This window comes from Babylonia areolata, chromosome 31, assembly GCF_041734735.1.
Source record: "Babylonia areolata isolate BAREFJ2019XMU chromosome 31, ASM4173473v1, whole genome shotgun sequence".
NCBI classification, from domain to species: domain Eukaryota; kingdom Metazoa; phylum Mollusca; class Gastropoda; order Neogastropoda; family Buccinidae; genus Babylonia; species Babylonia areolata.
In genome coordinates this window covers 11,676,737-11,698,775 of record NC_134906.1, presented here as the reverse complement: position 1 = coordinate 11,698,775, position 22,039 = coordinate 11,676,737, and the positions used below count along the sequence as shown (strand labels likewise).

Sequence of the window (22,039 nt, the reverse complement as noted above, 5' to 3'; positions counted from 1 at the left end):
CGTGATGCGCTCCATCACGCCCCCTATCTCCTGCCGCAGCTGATCCATGCTGAACAGCTTGCCGAACGTCCGCTCCAGGTACTGCTGCATCCGCGTCATGTGCTGCTGGTACATCTCCGCAAACACCGCTGAGGAGGAGGAGGAGGAGGAAGCGCCGACGGGCATGGCAGAGTTGTTGCCATGCATGCGGCCACTAACAGGCCCATAGGCAGTCATGATGAGCAGCAGCAGCTCGTGCCACTTGGAGGTGAGGATGCGGGTCTGCTGCTGCAGGGGGATCTGGGCGTGGAAGGGCAGGTGGCGCATCCACTGCACCAGCTTGCGCACAATGTCGTCCCCGACCTGGCACAGGGCCTCCGCCACGCTGCGCTCCGTGCCTGTGAACTGCTCGATCTTGTAGTCTTCTGCGATGCACAGCAGCGACTCCTTGCGTGCCAGCTCCGACACAAGGGCCGAGTGCGAGGCGCCCGAGGAGGTCGCCGTGGAAGTCGCGGGAGAGGTCATGGGACTGGTGGCTGAGGAGGAGGAGGAGTACGGGGAGTACATGCCGGAGCCAGGGCTGTGCATGGCGGTGGGGGCAGCGGAGCTGTTGGAGTAGCTGCGCATCATCGGGGGGGAGGCTTCCTCCAGAGAGGCGCTGCCAAACAAACTGACATTGTCCACCTCTATGCCTGTGTCCGCCTCGCTGACTGCTGTCCGACCTGGAGGAGGGAGGGACGGTCAGGTTACCCATCCTGGGGCTGCTGTAGGTGGGGGTGAGGTGGGTGAAGGGGGACAGGTGGGGGTGCAGGGTCTGGGAGGAGGACTGGGCAGGATGGACCGCGGGGGAGTCAGTGGCAAAGTCAGGGAGAACATAGCCAGGAGAAGGGGCACAGCCCATGGAGGAGTCCATCTTCATGACCTGCTGAGCGATGCGCTGCTTCAGGGCTTTTTCCGCTGAGTCCCTCCTCTTGTGCTTCTTGTACTTCACCTGCAACGGGTAGCAATAGCCAAGTGGTTGAAGCGTTGGACTTTCAATCTGAGAGACCCGGGTTCGAATCTCGTTAACGGCATCTGGTGGGTAAAGGGTGGAGATTTTTCTAATCTCCCAGGTCAACATATGTGCAGACATGCTTGTGCTTGAATGCCCTTCATGGGTATACGCAAGCAAAAGATCAAATGCACACGTTAAAGATCCTGTAATCCATGTCAGCGTTCAGTGGGTTATGGAAACAAGAACATACCCACCAAGCACACCCCCGAAAACGGAGTATGGCTGCCTGCATGGCGGGGTTAAAATGGTCAAAGACATAAAAGCCCCCTCATGTACATACAAGTGAACGTGGGAGTTATGGCCCACAAACGAAAAAGTATTTCACCTGCAAGCGTGACATCTTCAGTGCCGCCGTTTTCCAGCCTGAGTGGAGTGATGGCCTAGAGGTAACGCGTCTGCCTAGGAAGCGAGAGAATCTGAGCGCGCTGGTTCGAATCACGCCTCAGCCGCCGATATTTTCTCCCCCTCCACTAGACCTTGAGTGGTGGTCTGGATGCTAGTCATTCGGATGAGACGATAAACCGAGGTCCCGTGTGCAGCATGCACTTAGCGCACGTAAAAGAACCCATGGCAACAAAAGGGTTGTTCCTGGCAAAATTCTGTAGAAAAATCCACTTTGATAGGAAAAACAAATAAAACAGCATGCAGGCAAAAAATACAACAAAAAAAAGAAAAAAAAAAAGGTGGCGCTATAGTGTATCGACGCGCTCTCCCTGGGGAGAGCAGCCGGAATTTCACACAGAGAAATCTGTTGTGATAAAAAGAAATACAAATACAAACTAAACGCATCCACAGCATTTGACAAGCTGAATCATGACAAACCATTCCCAGTACCTTCTTTAAGCCCATCAATACCAAGGCAAGGTGGGAGTTTCTTCATAATCTTTTGAAATAATCAACAAATAAAATCCAACAGTGTCTCTTATACAAAAACAAAATATTTGTTATTGTCAAATATTAAAAATTCAAAACATCATCCTTTTTCAATCTCATCTGGCTCTCAAAATTTAAAACATCATCCTTTTTCACTCTAACCTGGCTCTCAAAATTTAAAACATCATCCTTTTTCAATCTCACCTGGCTCTCAAAATTGAAAACATCATCCTTTTTCAATCTCACCTGGCTCTCAAAATTGAAAACATCATCCTTTTTCAATCTCACCTGGCTCTCAAAATTGAAAACATCATCCTTTTTCAATCTCACCTGGCTCTCAAAATTGAAAACATCATCCTTTTTCAATCTAACCTGGCTCTCAAAATTTAAAACATCATCCTTTTTCAATCTGACCTGGCTCTCAAAATTGAAAACATCATCCTTTTTCACTCTAACCTGGCTCTCAAAATTTAAAATATCATCCTTTTTCAATCTCACCTGGCTCTCAAAATTTAAAACATCATCCTTTTTCAATCTCACCTGGCTCTCAAAATTGAAAACATCATCCTTTTTCAATCTCACCTGGCTCTCAAAATTGAAAACATCATCCTTTTTCAATCTCACCTGGCTCTCAAAATTGAAAAAATCATCCTTTTTCAATCTCACCTGGCTCTCAAAATTTAAAACATCATCCTTTTTCAATATCACCTGGCTCTCAAAATTTAAAACATCATCCTTTTCAATCTAACCTGGCTCTCAAAATTGAAAACATCATCCTTTTTCAATCTCACCTGGCTCTCAAAATTGAAAACATCATCCTTTTTCAATCTCACCTGGCTCTCAAAATTGAAAACATCATCCTTTTTCAATCTCACCTGGCTCTCACAGCACAGGCTTTCTTAACACACACCCCCCCCCCCCCCCCCCCACCCCCACACACACACCCTCCAAAAAAACCCCAACCACAAACGAAACATTAAAAACTTTTTATCATTCGATATTCAAAAATCAAAAATAAGACACTTGATTGATCAATCAAACCCAGCTCTTAGTGGCTTTCTTCAATAAAACAACAAGAAAAACCCCTTTAATAGTTCCTCGGACCTTTTCTACTCGACACACATACCAGTTGATGCACACAATTCCCACTGACGACATTGTGACTCACCTTATACAGATTGTAGACGGCTCCAGAATTTCTCCCGCCAGGCATCCGGTCTTCACGCACCGCTGCAACATGATCATCACTGCGTTCCGTAATCATCGTTTCAACACGTGTCTCCATCACTGAACCCACTGCTTCACACAAGCAAGTGCCTACATGCACAAAAACATACTCTTGAAGATGTGTAGTAAAGCTGTTTTTAAACGCATGCTCGAACACAATATACACATATATTTGTGTCCTCTTGCTTGCGGTCCACTATGCATCTGTCAAATAGTGGAAAAAATTCTTTCTCCATGTATATATGTATGCATGTGTGTGTTTGCATGCTCTTGCCCCTTCTAACGCTATCTTTACATGCTGAGGAGTTCTGTTTTAAAAATGCTGTACATCTATTTGTTAACAATACTTCATTGTTATTCCTCGTTATAACTCTATCACTGTTCTTGTCATAACCATGATCACTGATAGAAATGAAATAACTCCTTACAATGTCCACTACACTTCTCATCACCTGTCAGCACCATTTGTGTGAATCAGGTTTCTTCTCATGTGAAAACCAACAAGAGACATTTCTCTTCGCTTAGATTATGATAATGATGATGATGATTGCTGAAGCTTAAGTTTCATCAGTATTACTAACTTTTACCCGGTGATGATGATGATGATGATGATGACAGTAATGATATTAACAATATATAATATAGCACTGAATTTTGTGGAGAGACAAACCAAAGCACTTTCACACCAGTCACTCACACGCACTGATGACTAAAAGCAAGGACTCGTCAATCTTACCGGCAAGAACCATGCCCATCTGCAGGCACTTTTTGAAGCGGCAGTACTGGCAACGATTCCGCTGAATCTTGTTGATCTCACAGTCTCCGTCTGCCACACATGTATACACTCGCTTGTTCTGCACTGTGCGCTTGAAGAAGCCTTTGCACCTGTGAGAACAGTCAGTATGGCTCGTGTACATCTCAAGCAGATTCCAAGGAATACTTCTGATTTTGCAATGGTATGCTGTCAGCTTTAAATGTTCACTTCCATCGAGCAAACAAAAGTTCACAAACTAGAAAGAAATGGCAAACACAATTTCAAATAATTGTTTTTTTTACCTCAAGATACTATCAATGTTATAACTGTGTAACTGGAATATATCTTGTGTTCAACATAACATGTTCACATATCACAGATATTCAACTCTATAACATACAAAACATTTTCTCTTTAGATGAAACAAAACAACAGCAAAAAAGATCAGAAAAAATACTACAAATTCTTGGATACGCCACTGAGAGGAGAACTCAATCCAAATCATATTACTGAACTGTCCAGTTATGATCAGTTTAGCCTGACTTAGTTACCGTTTTGTCTAGAAAAGGTCTTGTTCTGATGCACATGAACATATATACTTTCATGACTGATATCTCTCAAAGCCAAAAGACATTAAAGAACACAAACACACCTGTCCAAACAAGTCACAACCCAGGAACCCCCCACCCCACCCAAACAAACATAAAAGACACACACTGACCCTTCACACGTGATGATGCCGTAGTGCAGCCCCGTGGCTTTGTCACTGCAGATGGCGCACACCATCGTCTCCTCCCCGTCTGAGTCCTCACGCGCCGCCTCCGCGCATCCTGACGATGATGACAGGTGACCTTTGTTGTGTGGATTCTCCACCAGGTGGCCAGTGTAGACAAACTTCCCGTTGGTGTAGTGCGTGATGAACTCCTGATCCTTCTCCAGGCGGCTGTCTTCTGGCGCCGGCTCCTTGAACTTGGGGGAGGAGGCAGGGGGGGAGGAGGGCAGCTGTGGTTTCTTGTCGGCGTCGGGTTTGATGGCTTGGTGGGTGGTGGCCACAGCTGAGGCAGCTGTGTTGGTGGTAGTGGTGGGGAAGGCCAGGACGGGCCCGGCGGGCGTGGAGATGCTCTCTGCACTGGTGAAGAGGTAGCCGGAGGGGGGTGCGGCGATGAACATGGGGGCGGGCATGTTGTGCAGGGAGGCAGGGAGCCCCATCATGGGGATGAACTTCAGCCCATTGGTGGCCATGCCTGCCATGGAGGGGAACCCTGCTGACACCGGCATCAAGTAGCCCTGCATGTACGTCATGGCAGTGCTGCTGCTGCTCACCGGGATGGAAACGGCAGTGGCGCCCCCCCCGCTGCTGGGCTTTCCGTCCAAGCCGTTAGGGGGGGACCATCGCGTCTCCTCCCCGTCCTCCTTGAGTTGGAACGGCTCAGGCGCCTTGCTGTCACTGTCTGTGCGCTTCTTCTTTAGCGGAGCCTCCTCCCCAGTGGCGCTGGCCCCGCATTCTGAGCTGCGGTCGGAAACGTAAGCGCTGTCTCCACTGATGTCACTCTGAATGTCACTCTCGCACCCTTCCAGGTAAATGGAGCGGGCTGACTCCGAGTCCGTCAACAAGTCACGCACTCTCTTGCGCTTCAGTTTGAGGTCCTGGAAAAGGCTGACGGTCTGCTGTTCCATGATGGGCGAGTCAGTGGGGCTGCGGGGGTCGTCCAGCGTCACGCAATGCGCCATGAATGTTGTCAGCTGAAACAGACTGATCTAGATAACAGCAATTTGCCTGATGTGGTCGCTAAACGGATCTATTGATTATTGCATGCATGAATGTGGTAAGCTGAAAACACAGATTCTATATATTGCATGTGCATGAATGTGGTAAGCTGAAACACACAACTGATCCTGATATATCATGCAATGTGCCATGAATGTGGTAAGCTGAAACACACAACTGATCCTGATATATCATGCAATGTGCCATGAATGTGGTAAGCTGAAACACACAACTGATCCTGATATATCATGCAATGTGCCTTGAATGTGGTCAGCTGAAACACAGAATTAATCCGAATATATCATGCAATGTGCCATGAATGTGGTCAACTAAAACACAGAACTGATCCCGAAATATTGTGCAATGCGCCATGAATGTGATCAACCAAAACACAGAATTGATCCCGATATATCTTGCAATGCACCATGAATGTGATCAACTAAAACACATAATTGATCCTGATATATCCTGCAATGCGCCATGAATGTGATCAACTAAAACACAGAACTTATTCTGATATATCGTGCAATGTGCCATGAATGTGGTCACCTGAAACACCAGCGTAATATATCACCAAGCAATGCAACATGTATGCATCCAGCTATATCACAGAAGTGTGTTCATCTGAAACACAGATCTAATAATCCTAATATATCAGGCAATGTGACATGAACGAGGTCAACTGAAAAACAGAACTACGATCTTAATATATCAGGAAATGTATGTGCTCAACTGAAACATAGAACTGATCATCATAATACATCATCCAAATGCACCACACAGGTTGTCAGCTGAAACAGAATTGATCATCCCGATATCGGGCAAGGCAACATGAATGAAGTCAGCTGAAGCACACAATAATATAATAGTGCCCCTCAAACCATGTGGTCCTCTATTAACAGACAGTAAACCACCTATGTGAACGACTGAACTATGCAACTAATACTGTGTTCCAGCACCAGGACGCCAGCCACGTGTACGAGTAACTGAAAACACATGACGACATTGTCTCCACACATGAAACAATCACCATGCATGTGATCAACTGATTAATGATACTGTCTCAATACCAACTATTCAGCATGTATGTGGCGAACTGAGACAAAGAATACAGAATGTCTTCATGACAGCCAAAGAATGAGTTTGCAACCAGATGGAAAATATCATCCCCATATCAGGAAATGAGGCGTGGGTTACGCTTTACAGAGTATCAAGTCCCTTTCCTTCCTATGGTCGCAACTCAAAGAGAGCAGAATGGCCTTCTACCCAGCAAATGATTTGGGAAGAAAACAACAGGAAAACTGACATTTTGTTGTGATATATAATCATAAGCCAGCCATGGGTGATTCAAATAACTTTCCAGAAACATTTGCAGAAAGAAACACAAGAGAAAAAAAAATCTTCTTTCCAAATGAAGAAAGCTGAAATTGTTTGCCAGACAAAACCATTTGTATTGTCTGCCTTAAGTTTCAAAGCCAGTTTTTTTTGTTTTGGGTTTTTTTTGGGGGTGGGTGTGGGTGTGTGTGTGTGTGTGGGTGGGGGGGTTAGGAACATTTTTTTATAGAATTTTTTTTATCTATTTTTTTTTTTTACAATATATTTAGTAAGAGAAAAAACACCCAAAACTATACTCAATAAATGAACATCAGTGGGTTCTATTTCTGTCACACAGAACCACTTGTCAGGCCAGACTTCAGCCTTGACATTTCCAAAGTTCATACTTTTTCAATGGTTCCCATGATACAGACCTTCATGACTGAAACAGATGGGGGTGGGGGGTGGGGGGGGGGGGGGGGGGAACAACTACATTTCAAAACGCATGATAAAAACCCTAATCAACCAAAAACCTGTGGCATCACAAACTAACAAGAGAATGCCTACAATTTCAATCTGAAGGGCAGAAGCCCCTAATTCCTGTCTCTAGTCGTTCCCCTGGTGTTGCCTGCCACAGCTGCTGCACTGACTTTCAACAGTGGTCTTTCAACTCTCTCCATACGAATGGCGAAAGAGACGACGTTAACAACGTTTCATCCCAATTACCATCATCAAAATATTGCAAGCGGAACGCTCTTATACTGAAGAGGTGAATGTTGACAAAGAATACCACAATTCTGACGATGGAAGCTAAAGTTTGGGTCATTCAGACACCCACTGGACATCCGAGGGGTCTGTGTAGAGGAGAAGAGAGGACTGGCCGTACTGAGTGAGTTAAATCATCACCTCTAGCACTTCCAAAACTGCTGTCAGGATTTTATCACACTTCCTCATTCAAGCTTTCATGAACCCTGTTACTAAGACCATTCTCATCATTTCCACCGAAGTACTACACCTCTTGTTAACACCGTGATCAGAACTGTTTCCAATCACTAACACAAGGTATGTGGTATGTGGCTCTAAAAAAAAACCTAAAAAAAAACACTCCTGCGTGAATCTGAGGTCAGATGTCCGATCGCTATAGAAGTACAATCATACACTCCTGTGTGAATCTGAGGTCAGATGTCCGATCGCTATAGAAGTACAATCATGCAAACGACTTGTGCTGCCTTGACCTCCAACAAGGCCTGCGTGGAATCCAGATAAGGTGGTATTTCCTGCTGTGTCAAAATATATCACATGACCACTGTTGGTGCTCCTGATAACAGTGCATTTACCTCAACACCAAGGTCAAGAACAGGCACACGTGCATACACATTAACACTGAGCTTGAAAATAAACTGACCAAAACACAAGCTTATACCGCAGATAATGAACACGTGCATGTACACATCATGTGACCATGTTAGTAAATAAAATGACTGAAACGCAAAACAGATAGTGCTGATAATAAACATGTACACACTGTGTAAACATACATACATATAATGAGACTAAAACCAAAGGAGATTTAATACAATTTATATCAAGAAAAAATACTTGAGCAGTTTTCTGAGACTTTTTTTTTTCTTCAAAGCTTAGCGAGCAACTTCCAAAGAAGCAATTCAGAATGCAAGATGAGCATCTTGTTCATTTTACTGACTTTTTTTTTTTTTTTTTTTTTTTTACATTCAAAGAAAACTTAACTTTATTTAGAATGACTTCACTGGAGCAAAGCCATAAATCGCATTTCTTTTGTAGTAGTTCAGTGTGCAAAACACAAAGGTGCTAAAAGTATCAAATAAACATCCACCACATATGCAAAGAGGGGTGGGAAACCTTGAATCATGCCATACCTTCATCTTTCAGGATTCACAAGTAAATTTACTGCTCCTCAAATCAGATAACACAGTTTAGGCATAGAATGTCATCAGCACACAGCTTAACACCTGACCACACCACCAATTTTCCACTACAGCTAATTGCACAAAACTACCAAACTGGCAAAGATGACCAAACTCCAAATGACACCGCTAGCTGAAAATGAACAGGTTTTTGAATAACGCACAGCCTCTTACAAAGACTCACAGTCACCAACCAACGGGCAAGGCGACTCATTTGCTCAGTATCCTTTGCCAAAAGGGAAAACACCTTTGCCAAGGAAACACCCAAAAAGAACACTGAAAAAGGAATATAAAAAGGACTATCTGTGTCCCAGAAATAGAAGCCAGGTGTTTGTGTGGGGTTGTGTGTGTGAAGGGAGGAGGGAGGGGTGGGGGGGAGGGAGAAAGGGGGAAAGACAGGGTGGAGTGGGAGTGTGGGTCAGGTGAAGACTGAGGGGGTGGGTATGTGGAGGGAAGGATGGGGGGCGGGGGGGGGAAGGGGGAAGGGGGCTGGAGACGCTATTATCTTTGCCACCATTGAGCCTTCTTCCCTTCGAAAAAGAGCGACACACAAAACAGTGTTGCAGCAGCATCTGTTTTACCTAAATATGGCTGAGAAATCAAGAGAAAGTGGAGCCTCTTTTCAACACACAAATGTGGTCTGCTCTTACAGTTTATATTGTCACTGTTCCTCTGATCCAAAATACCGTTTGTTGCTGCGTGTGCTGCTGTTGGCATGCTGCATGCGAGTCTGTGGAGTACATTCCCCCCCCCCCCCCTTCCCCCCGCTTGTTGTTCTTTTTCTTCTCTTTTCATCAACCACATGTATTTACCTTGTGTTTAACTCACTGAACCCTATGCCCCAGCATTTCTCTGGCACTGAAAACAGGGTCATCAAAACGATTTCCACATTACTATAATTCATAAACACATAAACCACGAGCATAGGGCGAAGGAAACTAGCTTCTAGAGTATTTTCAGTTTCGTCCACATGTGTCAATCTGGAAGAAAAATCTGTCTAATTCTGTACATTTTCTGCATTATTCTGTGTCAGTATTACAGAGAGGCCTGCTGAGGCTGTAAATTCCCTAAGGCTGTATGGGTTAAAATGATCAACGCAAGACCAAGGGAAGAAACAGAGGGTGGGGGATGAGAAAGAAGAAGAGCGATCGAGTCATCATTTAAAATATATTTAAAAAAAGAAGATAATTTTTAACTGGATCACTTGCAAAAGTAAAAAAAATTCACAATGTAATGTTAAGTCTGGTTAGCATTTTAGATGTCCAAACAGAAGGCACCCCACTCTAAAAAAAAACAAAAACAAAACAAAACAAAAAACTCTTCCATGCTCTTGTAGTTGTGGCATCATATTGCACTGTATCATTCTGTGCTGCATTGCTATTTTGTTGCAAACAGATTTCCAGTTCTCTGTGTGAAATTTGGGCTGCTCTCTTTGAAGAAAGCATATCACCACAGTGCAGCTCCACCTTTTTTTTTTTTTTTTTTTTTTTTTGTGTGTCTGTCTATATGTGTATTTGCTTTACTACCAAAGTGGATTTTTCTACAGAATTTTTGCCAGGGGCAACTTCTTTTTTGTTGCCTTGGTTTTTCACATGCACTGAGTGCATGTTGCATACATGACCTCAGCTCATCATGTCATCCAAAAGACTTGCATCCACACCTGCACCTAAGGTCTAGTAAAGGGGTGTGGGGGGACAGGGGTGGGTCGGGGGTAGGGAATAAAAATCCCTGTCTGATGCAGGACTCGAACGCGAGGACGCTCGCTTCCTTGTCAAATGCTTTAGCACTACACCACAGTTCTACTTTTCAGGCTGCCCCGATGGACTCTGATACAACCACATCAACTGTTGCAGTCCCAGCAGAGCCATCCATGTCAGGTTGCCATGAGGCCACCCTCCAAAACAAGACTCTGCACTGCTGCCCTGTCACTGGGGTAGTGTTTAGTTGTGCCTGTTCTTCTTCGTTACACACACACACACACACAATCTCTTACCAAGTTCTCTGCTAAAAATATATCACCTGCTTTTAGTCACAGAAGCAGTATGTGGCTGCTTGGGATGAAACCCTTTTTTTTTTTTTTTAGTCTGATTTTGGTTTTAAAAACTTAAATCTGGAAACACTAACCACCAAGTCAAGATGACAAGCTAACAAAAACAAACAAACAAACAAACAAAAAAAAAACACTTCCACACTCACCCCCACCCCTCCCCCCAAGATGGCCAGTTCCCTAAAAGTCCCATGCATACAGAACTGCTGGCACGGCTTTGGCAAGCCTTGACCGTGCATGGTCAGTTTGCACTGTGTCAATGACCCTGATCCAAACACAGGCAAAGCCTTCGCCAAACCCATCACTACCTCCACACACACACACAAAAAAAAAGACCTGTGTTTAGGAAAGGGTCCACTCTGGTGAGACAACACAGCTTTTCCCAAACTGGCTCAGCTTCCCTCCCCCTACACCCCCCTACCTTTCACAAATACTGTCCAAGGCTTGTTTCCCTCTCCCCTGTCCCAGTTATCCAGGCTGAAAATAGCAACAGGCAAAGGCAAGGATTGCTGTGAAACCTGTGAACTGGACCAACATCATCACGGCGTGAATAACCAAGGAGATTTGTCGCTTTCATGTCAAGGACAGCAAAAAAACCTCGAGGCTTATGTTGGACATTTTCAAATGACGGGAATTCCCTTTGAGTTTGACCCTTTCCTTTTCTTTCTTTCTTTCTTTTTAATTTTTTTTTTCTTCTCTTACATGATTAGTCACAGACAGTAGCTGTTGATAAACATTCAAATAATGAAAAGACAAATGAACCTTGCAGTAAAATTATAGCTAACTTGTCCAGAAATGAAATTAAAAACAGATCTGAGTAATCTTTTCTTTTTTTTTCCCCCAGTAAACTTTGTTTACTGCTGTTGTGAAAATGAAATTCAAAATGTGTTTGTTCTATCTTGATTACTAGAAGTTTAAATGAAAAGCCTGGTTTACTTATTTGTATATCATATATATATATATATATATATATATTGAAAGTTCAAGTGAGAACCCAAGTTTACCAATTTATCATTTTATGTATTTCATTCAATGAAAATTCAACATGATATCCCCGCATGTTTAGAAGGGTGATACTGAAAAGGCAGGGGGTGAAGAGAAGGAGAGAGACTGAGAGAGAGACACAAAAAGAGAGAGGGGGGCACTGAGAGAGAGGACAGAGAGACATTCTGGGACAGACAGGAGAGAACAGGGACATCCCTCAGGGATGAAAACGTTACGCGAGATATTCAAAATTAATGGCAGGGGAATATCTATCAGCAGGACCACAGAAGAGATTGGACCTATCCCAGTTGTCACACTGTTTTCAAGTCAGGCTTAGCAAGAACAAGTACTGATCCCTGCTAGTGCCTGATCCCCTTTCATATGTATACGCATGCAGAAGATCAAAATTCAAATACATACGCTTAATCACCAAGTCAAGATGACCAACTAACTTTAAAAAAAAAAAAATAAAAAAAAAAGGATCCACAATGACTTGCACTGCGTGGTGGTGGACTGGTTCATGTTCACATTCTGGTTGATGCTACCATTAAATGAATACAGATTTACAGATACAACACACAGACATCCACCTGCATTTCCATGAAAAACAAAATGTCTGTCAAGACTCCTTTACAAACACAACCGTGATCAAATTTTTAACAAAACAAACAAAGAAACCGCTGAATTTACTTCAACAATCCACTTCAAAAATTCAGGTGAAAACACAGGATGATTGTAGGTACGTAAATACAGGCACATACCTTCATATGCCTAACTCAGACACTGAGACGGAGGCACAAGAAAACTGATCAAGTTGAGCAAGTGACAGCAAACTTCAGAGATTTGGAAAAACCTTCAATGTGCAGAACGTTACTCTGAGAAACAAAACAAAATCATAAAGAATATAAATAACCACACACAAGAGAAATACAAGAAACATAACCCTTAAAACATAATGAATGAGCAAAACCTATCCTGACCGTTTATTATAATGTGCATTTCTTGAAATTCTTTCAACAAATATTCTCAGTGAACTTGACGCAGACAAACAAATAACCAGACATAATGAGAAAATCAAAGAACAAACAAAACACCGTCATCTACATAGATCTATCACCACATGACTGCCAAAAAAAGGGTGTCACCATAAAGCAAATGGAAAAACAAACAAACAAAAAAAACAACAACAACCCAAAACACACACACAACAAAACAACATACAACATGCTGACTGAATTTCTTTGTTGACCAACTGACTTATTTTCTATTAATACAATTTGCAGAGTCCTTATGTGATAAGCTACAGACGCTTTGGCGCACATCATATCACTCATAATCTTAAGAGCTGACACCCTTTCACCGATCCCAAAACTAAAATGACTGTAGAGTAATCATCTCTTGAGTATGTGTATGCACACGCATGTGTGTGTGTGTGTGTGTGTGTGTGTGTGTGTGTGCATGAGGTCATTACTACAAAACCTGATGGTAATGTAAGTGCTGATAATGCACTGCAGTCTTCATTCATCATTACCACACTAACTGATATTATAAAAAAAACAAAAAAACAACAACACTGAATAGCCTACTGCCCAACATTCATGACCGCAGCAATTGTGCCAGGATTTAAATAATGATAGCAGCTGCAATATCACTGTGTCACTCGGTCAGCCTCATAACAATCCCAGTAAGTTAATCTTTCACAAATCAAGGTACATGATCTGAAATTTTCTCTGGTGTATGGTTGATGTAAATCTAGCATTATCACTGTCACAAAACGCATAGTATCTTTGCAAAACCAAGCAGCACACAAATACTGTCAACACAAACTTATAACTAACACTCTTACCACAGACTTAACAACACACCTTCCCGGAAAAGCAATGTATGAAATTGTAGAAATGCACGTCATAATGTTTTGCTGGCATTAATTGAAAGCCCGGCAGTGGATCTGATTTATGCACTGGTGCTTACCATCTGCTATGCTACCTCCATGAGTCACTGCACTTTCTTTCCACATCGCTTCTTCTCGTAAAAGTGCCAGCCCCATCTTGTAGTATAATATTGCATCAGATATGATCTTACAGACATGAATAACTACAGATATTGGTAAGTGTATACATCTATAACTGCAACTGGAAAAGGGAGCACCAAAATAGGTTCAACATCTCCAAGTCCAACAATACAATAGTGTATTATGAAATATACATATATATATATATATATACTGCACTGTGACCAGATTGCTTGGGAAACATATTTGGTTTGCCATGTGTTTCATTTCAAAATACCAACTTTCTCAAGTCAATAATTAAAAAGGAAAATGGAAATATAACAAACATGTTTAAGTCATTCTCATTTTCTTCAAGATCTGTGAAAGTAAGACTACTGATTTCATCTTTAACGAAAAAAATGAAATAAAATGCTTTTGGTAGGTACAGTTTTAAGATTTACTAATACATTTATCAGTTATTGTTAATATTGTAGATCTCTCAATCACCAACAGACTGACATTGTGAATTCTTCATCAGCTAATTAGATGTTTTCTGGTTGTTGTCATTGTTTGTTTTTATTTTGGTTTTTTTGGTGTTTTTTTAGTTTGTTTTGTTTTTGTTTGTTTGTGTGTTTTGTTTTGTTTTTCTAGTTTCGTTTTCATGTAAACTTCAGTTACTATGATAATGGGATTTATATACTCTTTAGTGTCTTCAGTTTACAACATAGATCAGACATTAACCTTAATACAGGACACTTCTTTTCAGTTTTGAGTTCGTGGACTACTCCTTTCATCCTATTAACAAATGGGTTTAATTTTTTTTTTTTTTTTAACCTGCCACAAAGGCAACCATACTTCATTTTCCAGGGCGTGCAAGCTGGGCATGTTTGTGTTTCTGTAGCCCAACACAAACTAACATGAATTATGGGATCTTTAATGTATATATCTGATCTTCTGCTTTTGTATTTAAAGTGTGGATTTAAGCACGAACAGGTCTGCTAATATATCACTGACCCAGAAAACTGAAGAAGAAAAAACTTATTTCCAGCCTTAACCCTCTGGCAGGTACAGGTAACTGTATTGAACCCAGGACTGTCAGATTCAGAACTCAGTTGAGTATGAGATACAATGCATTATTAATTGCAAGTAGTATGAGTTTTTAGTTTGGGTTGTTGCTGGAGGTTGTGATGATGCTTGGAGGGGAAGGCTCTGGTGTGTGTGTGTGTGTGTGCGTGTGTGTGTGTGTGTGTGTGTGTGCGCGCGCGTGCGTGCGCGCGCGTGTGTGCGCGTGCGTGTGTGTGTGTGTTTACTTTTGCAGTCACTTTCAATGGGTTCTCTTGTTATTGTTCAATCTGATTAGCTCAGTCATGATTTTCTGTTATCCATTCAAAACTTCCTCTTAATACAGACCCTTCTCTGTTCTCAACAACTTGGATACAATTATACAAAAATGAAACCGGCTCTATTTCAGCATTTGAGCACAACTCGCGCAAGACATGACCTGAATATCACAGGAAATAACAGTCATTCACTTCAATAATCAAGTGGGTTATGTTCCACTGGCAACAATCAAATTAAAGGAAGTACTGCTGCCAGTGGGGTATGGATAATATGATAGTTCAATGCTCTGAGAGGGAGAGTGGGGAGAAAGACAGAGACAGAGGGGGGAAAAAGGATTGTAAATGAACTGGCAAAAACATATGAATAGTTTGAGAGGCATACATACATGCTGGAAAACACACACACACACACACAGAGGCAGATATATAATTCATGATGACCTATTTACATCCTCATGAAAATGAATTTGTCGAAAATCCGTTCAATCGATGACAGCCAAATCACACACACACTCACTGAGAGAGAGAGGGGGAGAGAGAGAGATGTGGGAGGGAGAGAGTGCAGACAAACCAGATATAATTCATAATTCATGGTAACCTATTTTCATCCTCGCAGAAATGAATCGGTTACGTTGAATTTTGAAAATCCGTTCAATCGATGATAGCTTTTCCTCCCTTCCTCACAAAAACAGTCGAAAACGGCGACGTAATTGTTAGCACTTTCAGAAGGAAACAAAGTAAAAATGATAAGAATTCTCTGCATTTATCACACTCCCACTCAATAACAACGCAACGGTAAACAGATCACAGCCTTCGTCAACAACCAGTGCCAACAAGTTGACCTTAAAACAGAGACACAAACTGGGGTTATCGTCTGCTACGCAAACCTCCGGTGACACGCATCGGCGAACAAAACACTCGCTTATCGCTGAACGGGAGGTGGCTGACGACCTCCATCCCCACCAACCACAATAAAAAATATATATCAAATATAAACGAATACAAAACTTACTGCTGATCTGTGGCGATTCGGCCATGGAAAAGAGAAAAGCACCACACAATGTTTCTCAGTGCAGGAATCCTCTAACCTGATCTGACCTCCGCTTGACTCGGGCACGTTTCGGGATCGTCAAAGTTCGGCACGCGGCGTGCAATGTGACTGGCTGCCCTTGACCGTGACCGCAATAGCAGACGACGTCACCGACCTTGGACTCTGACGGTGCACTTGTCCTGGCCTGGGCCCCCCTCGGAAAGTGTGCGGAGTAATATAAGTAGAGGGCAAATGTTTTTGGATTTTGTCAACAACAGGGTTGTTAAGGCTTCCCCGCCCCAGCCCCCCCGAAGACCACCAATGAATCGTTCCTACCCGTAGTTATAAAATGAAATGAATCGATCATCACACTCAGCTGAGCTGCCACGAAGTGGGTGACTTGCAGCTGTGCGCGCGCGTGCATGCGGAGTAGGCTTTTCTACAGAACTTTTTTTGCCCTTACTGCTGAAGCTCGCAACGCCTGGGTGTGTCTCTTTTGGCAGCTTCCAAGGCTTTCTGTAAATGCTAGGGGAACTCTAGAACAGCCGATTGCGGGGATTTTGGTGGTGGTGGAGGGATGGGGGAGGGGCGTGGGGGTTGTTGTTATATTACTTTATTATTATTATTTTATTATTCATTCACACGTACATTTCTGAGCAAGTGAATGTTCACGCACGTGAGTGTGCATTCATGCATTGACAGTTCAGCCATACTGTTTCTAGGGGAAGGGTGGAAAGAGAAGGGGAGAAAGGGGGCAGGCGGGAGGTCGGTGTGTGTGTGTAAGATCACACACACACAACACGCACACTTTTTTTTTCCTTGACAGAAAAGGAGTAGATATTCAATAACTAGGATTATACCACTATTACCAAATCCTTCATCCACCCCGCCCTCTCTCTCTCACTAACATCCACCCATGATAAACCTCTCAGCAAAGTGAATTTGCCTAAGTCTTCCAAGAACATACAGTACTGACTTTTACATATTGTGCATGGCACGTTTGTAATGGAGGACAGACATTCCTGGACAATTTCACCAGCTGCAAGCACGATGTCTTCAGCAATCACACCATTGATGAACAGTTTCAGTAGAAACAGCCAATGAAGCTGACGAAATGACATGCCCATCAAGGATGTGCTAAACCAAATATAATTTCTTTCACTTGCCTGATGAAGAACCTGTGGTTCAACATGTTGCCATTCTTATCCATTGTAAGTCGAGTTTTACCAAGATTCTTTTAGGCTACCTCTTACCACCCTTTTATTGCCTTCAAAATGTCAATCATCAAGCCACACATGAACCACCATCCCCCTTCCCCACTGTAGGCCTTGAGCAATTGTCTGGGTACTAGCCTTTCACTCATTGAGGTCCTGTGTTCATGTTGCATGCTCTCTGCTCACACAACAGAGCAGTCTACAGTAGTAAAAGTATGCATGTATTCCCTGGCAAAACTCTGATTTTGTTCTTGAACAAACAATATTTGTTTCACAAATACACCATCAACAAATATGCTCTTTTTTTTCTTTCTTGTTTTTTACCTGACACTGATGATCACACTATTGTTCAGGATACTTCAGGCATTTTCCTACCTTATGTAATATATGCATCCTGGATGAGAATTAGTTCATCACATCCGTTCTCGGAACATCTCCATATAATACACACATCCATGACCTGTTCTGAAATAAGGTCACCGTCCAAGCAGCAAAGGTGGTGTCAAGTTCGCTACACAAACACTGATGGTGACACAAGGGTCTGCAAAGGTACCCAGTGAACCGTGACTGACATCCAAGCACTATGATACATTGATAGCATGCCGATACCTCTGTTGGTTGAGAATGGCCAGTGGTCAGGACACTTTTACCACCTATTGATCTGTGCATACCTGACCTCACGCATGCCCTTAAATGAAAAGGAAATGGTGCGGTGTGGTGTGGAATGGCACACTGTCTGCTGTTACATATATCATTTTATCATGGTGGTGGTGAGAACAGCATTAAACTATGACTGGTGTCTCTTGTTCACTTGCCAAAAGGGGATGACAGGTCATTGACAATGATGGGATATCTGAGGAGTCCACAGGGGACAAAAATGCAGTCATATCAGACACACAATTAGCTCCCTTCATCACAGAGACTTCATATGGCCCCAAATTGCAGTCTGATGGATTTCTACATTTTGTTTGTTTGTTTGTTGTTGTTGTTGTTGTTTTTGTTTGTTTGTTTTGTTTTGCAAATCTATTTTGAAATAATGAGTTCGTCAGTTGTCAACTGCACTTGTTTTCCTCTCTGACACCAAAATATATGTATACAACATCCTCTCACAACACTTTTCTGTGTATATGTGTACTGTTTTTTTGTTTTGTTTTTTGGTCTGGTATCACAAACAGTGAAAATAATACCCCAAAAAGGGAAGGGCAACAGGAGATTGTGAACTCTGTACAGATATACCACAGTAACACTGCTCTCCCCTGACTGAACACCTGTGTATAACTGTACTGTTGTTTTATTCTTAATTCTGCACTGTACTGGACACAGGTGAGCACACAACACAGCTGGTACCATCTGTTACAAAACTTTGATTTTTTTGTAAAGGTGATCTGTATTTCCTGGCCAGGGATCCCTCTTCTGTAGCACCTTGGCAGCTTTTAAAGCATGCTCAGTTTGCATTGCAGGTCATCACAACTTCCAGTTGAAATGTTTTAATATAAATTTCTCTTTCCTTCCCACCCCTAAAGAAAAGAACAGACAAGAAACTCGTTTACACTCAATGTTAGTAAAGTAGAATTTCTAAACTGTGGATGACTTGAAGTAATCCATCAGTTCAGGGCAGATGGTAAAAATAATTGGCAATGTTTTCATCATTTGATTTGAGAAGGCCTTTCTCACTCTATGCTTTCAATGAATTTACCTCACAAGGGGTGGAAGGGGTGGAGATGATAATAACTGACAGCAATAGGACATACAGTCAGGCAAATGACAAACTTAAATTTACATGTCAACTCTAGCTCACAAAATTTCTTATCATTCAAACCATATTTTCTAACAGAAGATCAATAGGTCTGTATGTTTCAAAAGTGAGAAGCCATGTATTTTACCCACTTTAGAAAAATCATTATCTTATTTAACAGTAATTGTGGACACCAAATCACTTTTGATGATTAAAATTATCCAGACAAATTTTCTGCATACAAATTTCTAGTGACCTCATGGTAAAACCAAGCTGTTCTGTATGTTTTCATACTTAAAGCATTCAATGGTCAAGCACAAGCATGTGAATATGATTTGCAGTCAATTTTCCTTTATTCATTTATCAATGAAAAAATTAGATAAATCAGAATATGTCACCTTGTTTTATGGATATTATTTACACATTATATTCCTCTTACTTAAAAACTGCAATAACGATGGTAATAATGTTAAATTCATCTATGGGCTTGGAGTTTCCATCAGAGGCTTCCAGGCCTACCCACACCCCAACCTTTCATTTTTTTCAAACACACACACACACACACACACATAAATGTAAGGATGCATGCATTCATGCATGCATACAAGCACCAACTGGAGAAGACAACAGTGGAGCTCATCATTCATTATCATGTAAGGTGGGGTTCCTCAGACTGTGAATAACTTTGGCCATCATCCATCACAGCCCATTACAAGTTTCACATTTGTGACCCATAATTATTATTGTTGTTAATCATTGTTTTTTGGGGTTTTTTTTATTTTTTTTTATTTTTTACAGCACTTATCTTTGATCAGAGACCGAACTCTAAGGACTTCAAAGAGTAATTCCCACAACATTTGCCTACCCAGGTAGAGCCAACTCATGGCTGCATTTAGGCACTTATCATTTGTTTCCTGTGTCATTTAGTCAAGCTTTCAATCACCTGTACACATGCACATGCATATCAAATTTGTTTTTTCTTAGAATTCCTTTTAGATATCAGGGGTATCCACACTTGTGATAGCTTACAGAAAAGCGGCTATTTTTCAGACAGCAGACTGACATTGAGTAATCTAAATGTTTAAAAGCAGTAAAACCAACCAAAAAACAAATAGAACAAAATAAATATGCACACAAAATTCACACATAAAATGGTATGAAACAAGCAGACTTGTGGTGTGGCCAAAAAATAATCCAACAGAAAAGGTGAGAGAGAGAAGAGAATGTTAATCAGCAAAGAGATGAAAAATACAGCAAAAATAAAAGATGGACAGAATAAGTGTTTCACAGAGACAATCTCTCAGTGACATAAAAATGACAAAAAATATAAATGAGGCTAGGAGAATTAATGTCAAACAAAATAACAACTATATTAAATCCTATGATGAGTGTAATGTGTGTGTGTGTGTGTGTGTGTGTGTGTATGCATGCACAACTAAATAATTATTTTGCTGAGAAGACAATAACAATGACTATGGCAGTAATCAATTCATAAACAACTCACATGTTTTTCCCATGCACAGGTATGTTATAATGAACAAAAATTACTGTGCTTGTTTGTTGGAAAATAATTAACAGAAAATAATGAGCATAATTCCAAACTTGCACATCCATAATTTTTTTTTCCAGGTAACAGGCACACTGATAACACATGATGGAGTGATATTTATAGACATAGTAATTAAGACAACTGACAAACATATATCAAGTATACAGAATTCCCTTATCAGCATCACTGACAAGCATACATCACACAGAAGCATGTAATTAAAATCTTCACCTACAGGCGATCAATAAAGTGATTAATTTACCAGGTATCAGCTTGGCCAAATTCATAAAAAGTGAACAGCCGAGCTGCCAATGAAACAACTGTCTCTACATGTGAACCATAGATAATATCTATGAGAAGTGCAAGACTTATTCCACTGGCCATATAAATCATGGTAATATTTTTTTTTTAAACTTATCATTTCTTCTCAAACATAAATTCTATCTGGTAATGTGGAAGCTGAGTTCATTTCTGTGCACATTTATTGTTAAAATCTGTCTTCCAAGACCTTTTGGCATCAATTCATGTGTTTTGTTTTTTGTTTCTTATAGATATGTGAAACATTTGTGTGCAATCAGCACTTAGATTGTGTGTGTGTGTGTGTGTGTGTGTGTGTGTGTGTGTGTGTGTGTGTGTGCTGGTCACACAGATTGTAAACAGGAGTGAAATTCAGGCTGCTCTCCATATTAGGGAGATCACATTATCATGTCCACTGCCACTCTTCCTTCTTCTTTTTATTTAATCTACATTTGTTTTACTATTAAATTCACACTTTCAAGTTAAATCGTGACATGCATGCATATATATATTATATCATATATGTGTGTAAGTTCTAAGCATCTGACACTGTATACACACATACACAAATCTGCCAAATATACTTAATATCTGACATTTGTTTATAAAATACATAATTTTAAAAAAATGACAACAAACCAAGCATGTGGTTCATCTAATGTTAAATACATTAGGCACTACCTCCTGATTCGATGATCATTCGAAGATTTTTTTTTTTTTAATCTACACATCAGTTGATACTTGATAACACTTCTTTATTGAAAATACTTACTCACCAGTCAAGACGAATAACGTTTTGATCATAATCGTGTCTGGTTCATTTCGATTCTTCAGCTGCAACAGTTGACCTGGTAAAAGCGTTCGCCTCTCGTAGTAGGATTTTCACGTCCTATTTTCGCGCAGAAGTGAATGATTTGTCTCCCTGAGAGTGGAAAAGACTG

The 22,039-nt window shown here is 41.5% G+C and overlaps 1 protein-coding gene across 1 annotated transcript in view; it reads right to left on the bottom strand.

Annotated features, from left to right (window-relative positions):
• Positions 1-22,039, bottom strand: part of LOC143276002 (hormone receptor 4-like) — a 23,260-nt gene extending 1,221 nt beyond the window's left edge. The window contains 7 exon segments of the mRNA XM_076580368.1: positions 1-578; positions 580-970; positions 3,075-3,136; positions 3,870-4,018; positions 4,609-5,630; positions 12,705-12,818; positions 21,875-22,039. The exon segment at positions 1-578 is cut by the window's left edge and continues 127 nt beyond it. Coding sequence (XP_076436483.1) covers positions 1-578; positions 580-970; positions 3,075-3,136; positions 3,870-4,018; positions 4,609-5,630; positions 12,705-12,710 — 2,208 coding nt within the window. The 5' untranslated portion in view covers positions 12,711-12,818; positions 21,875-22,039.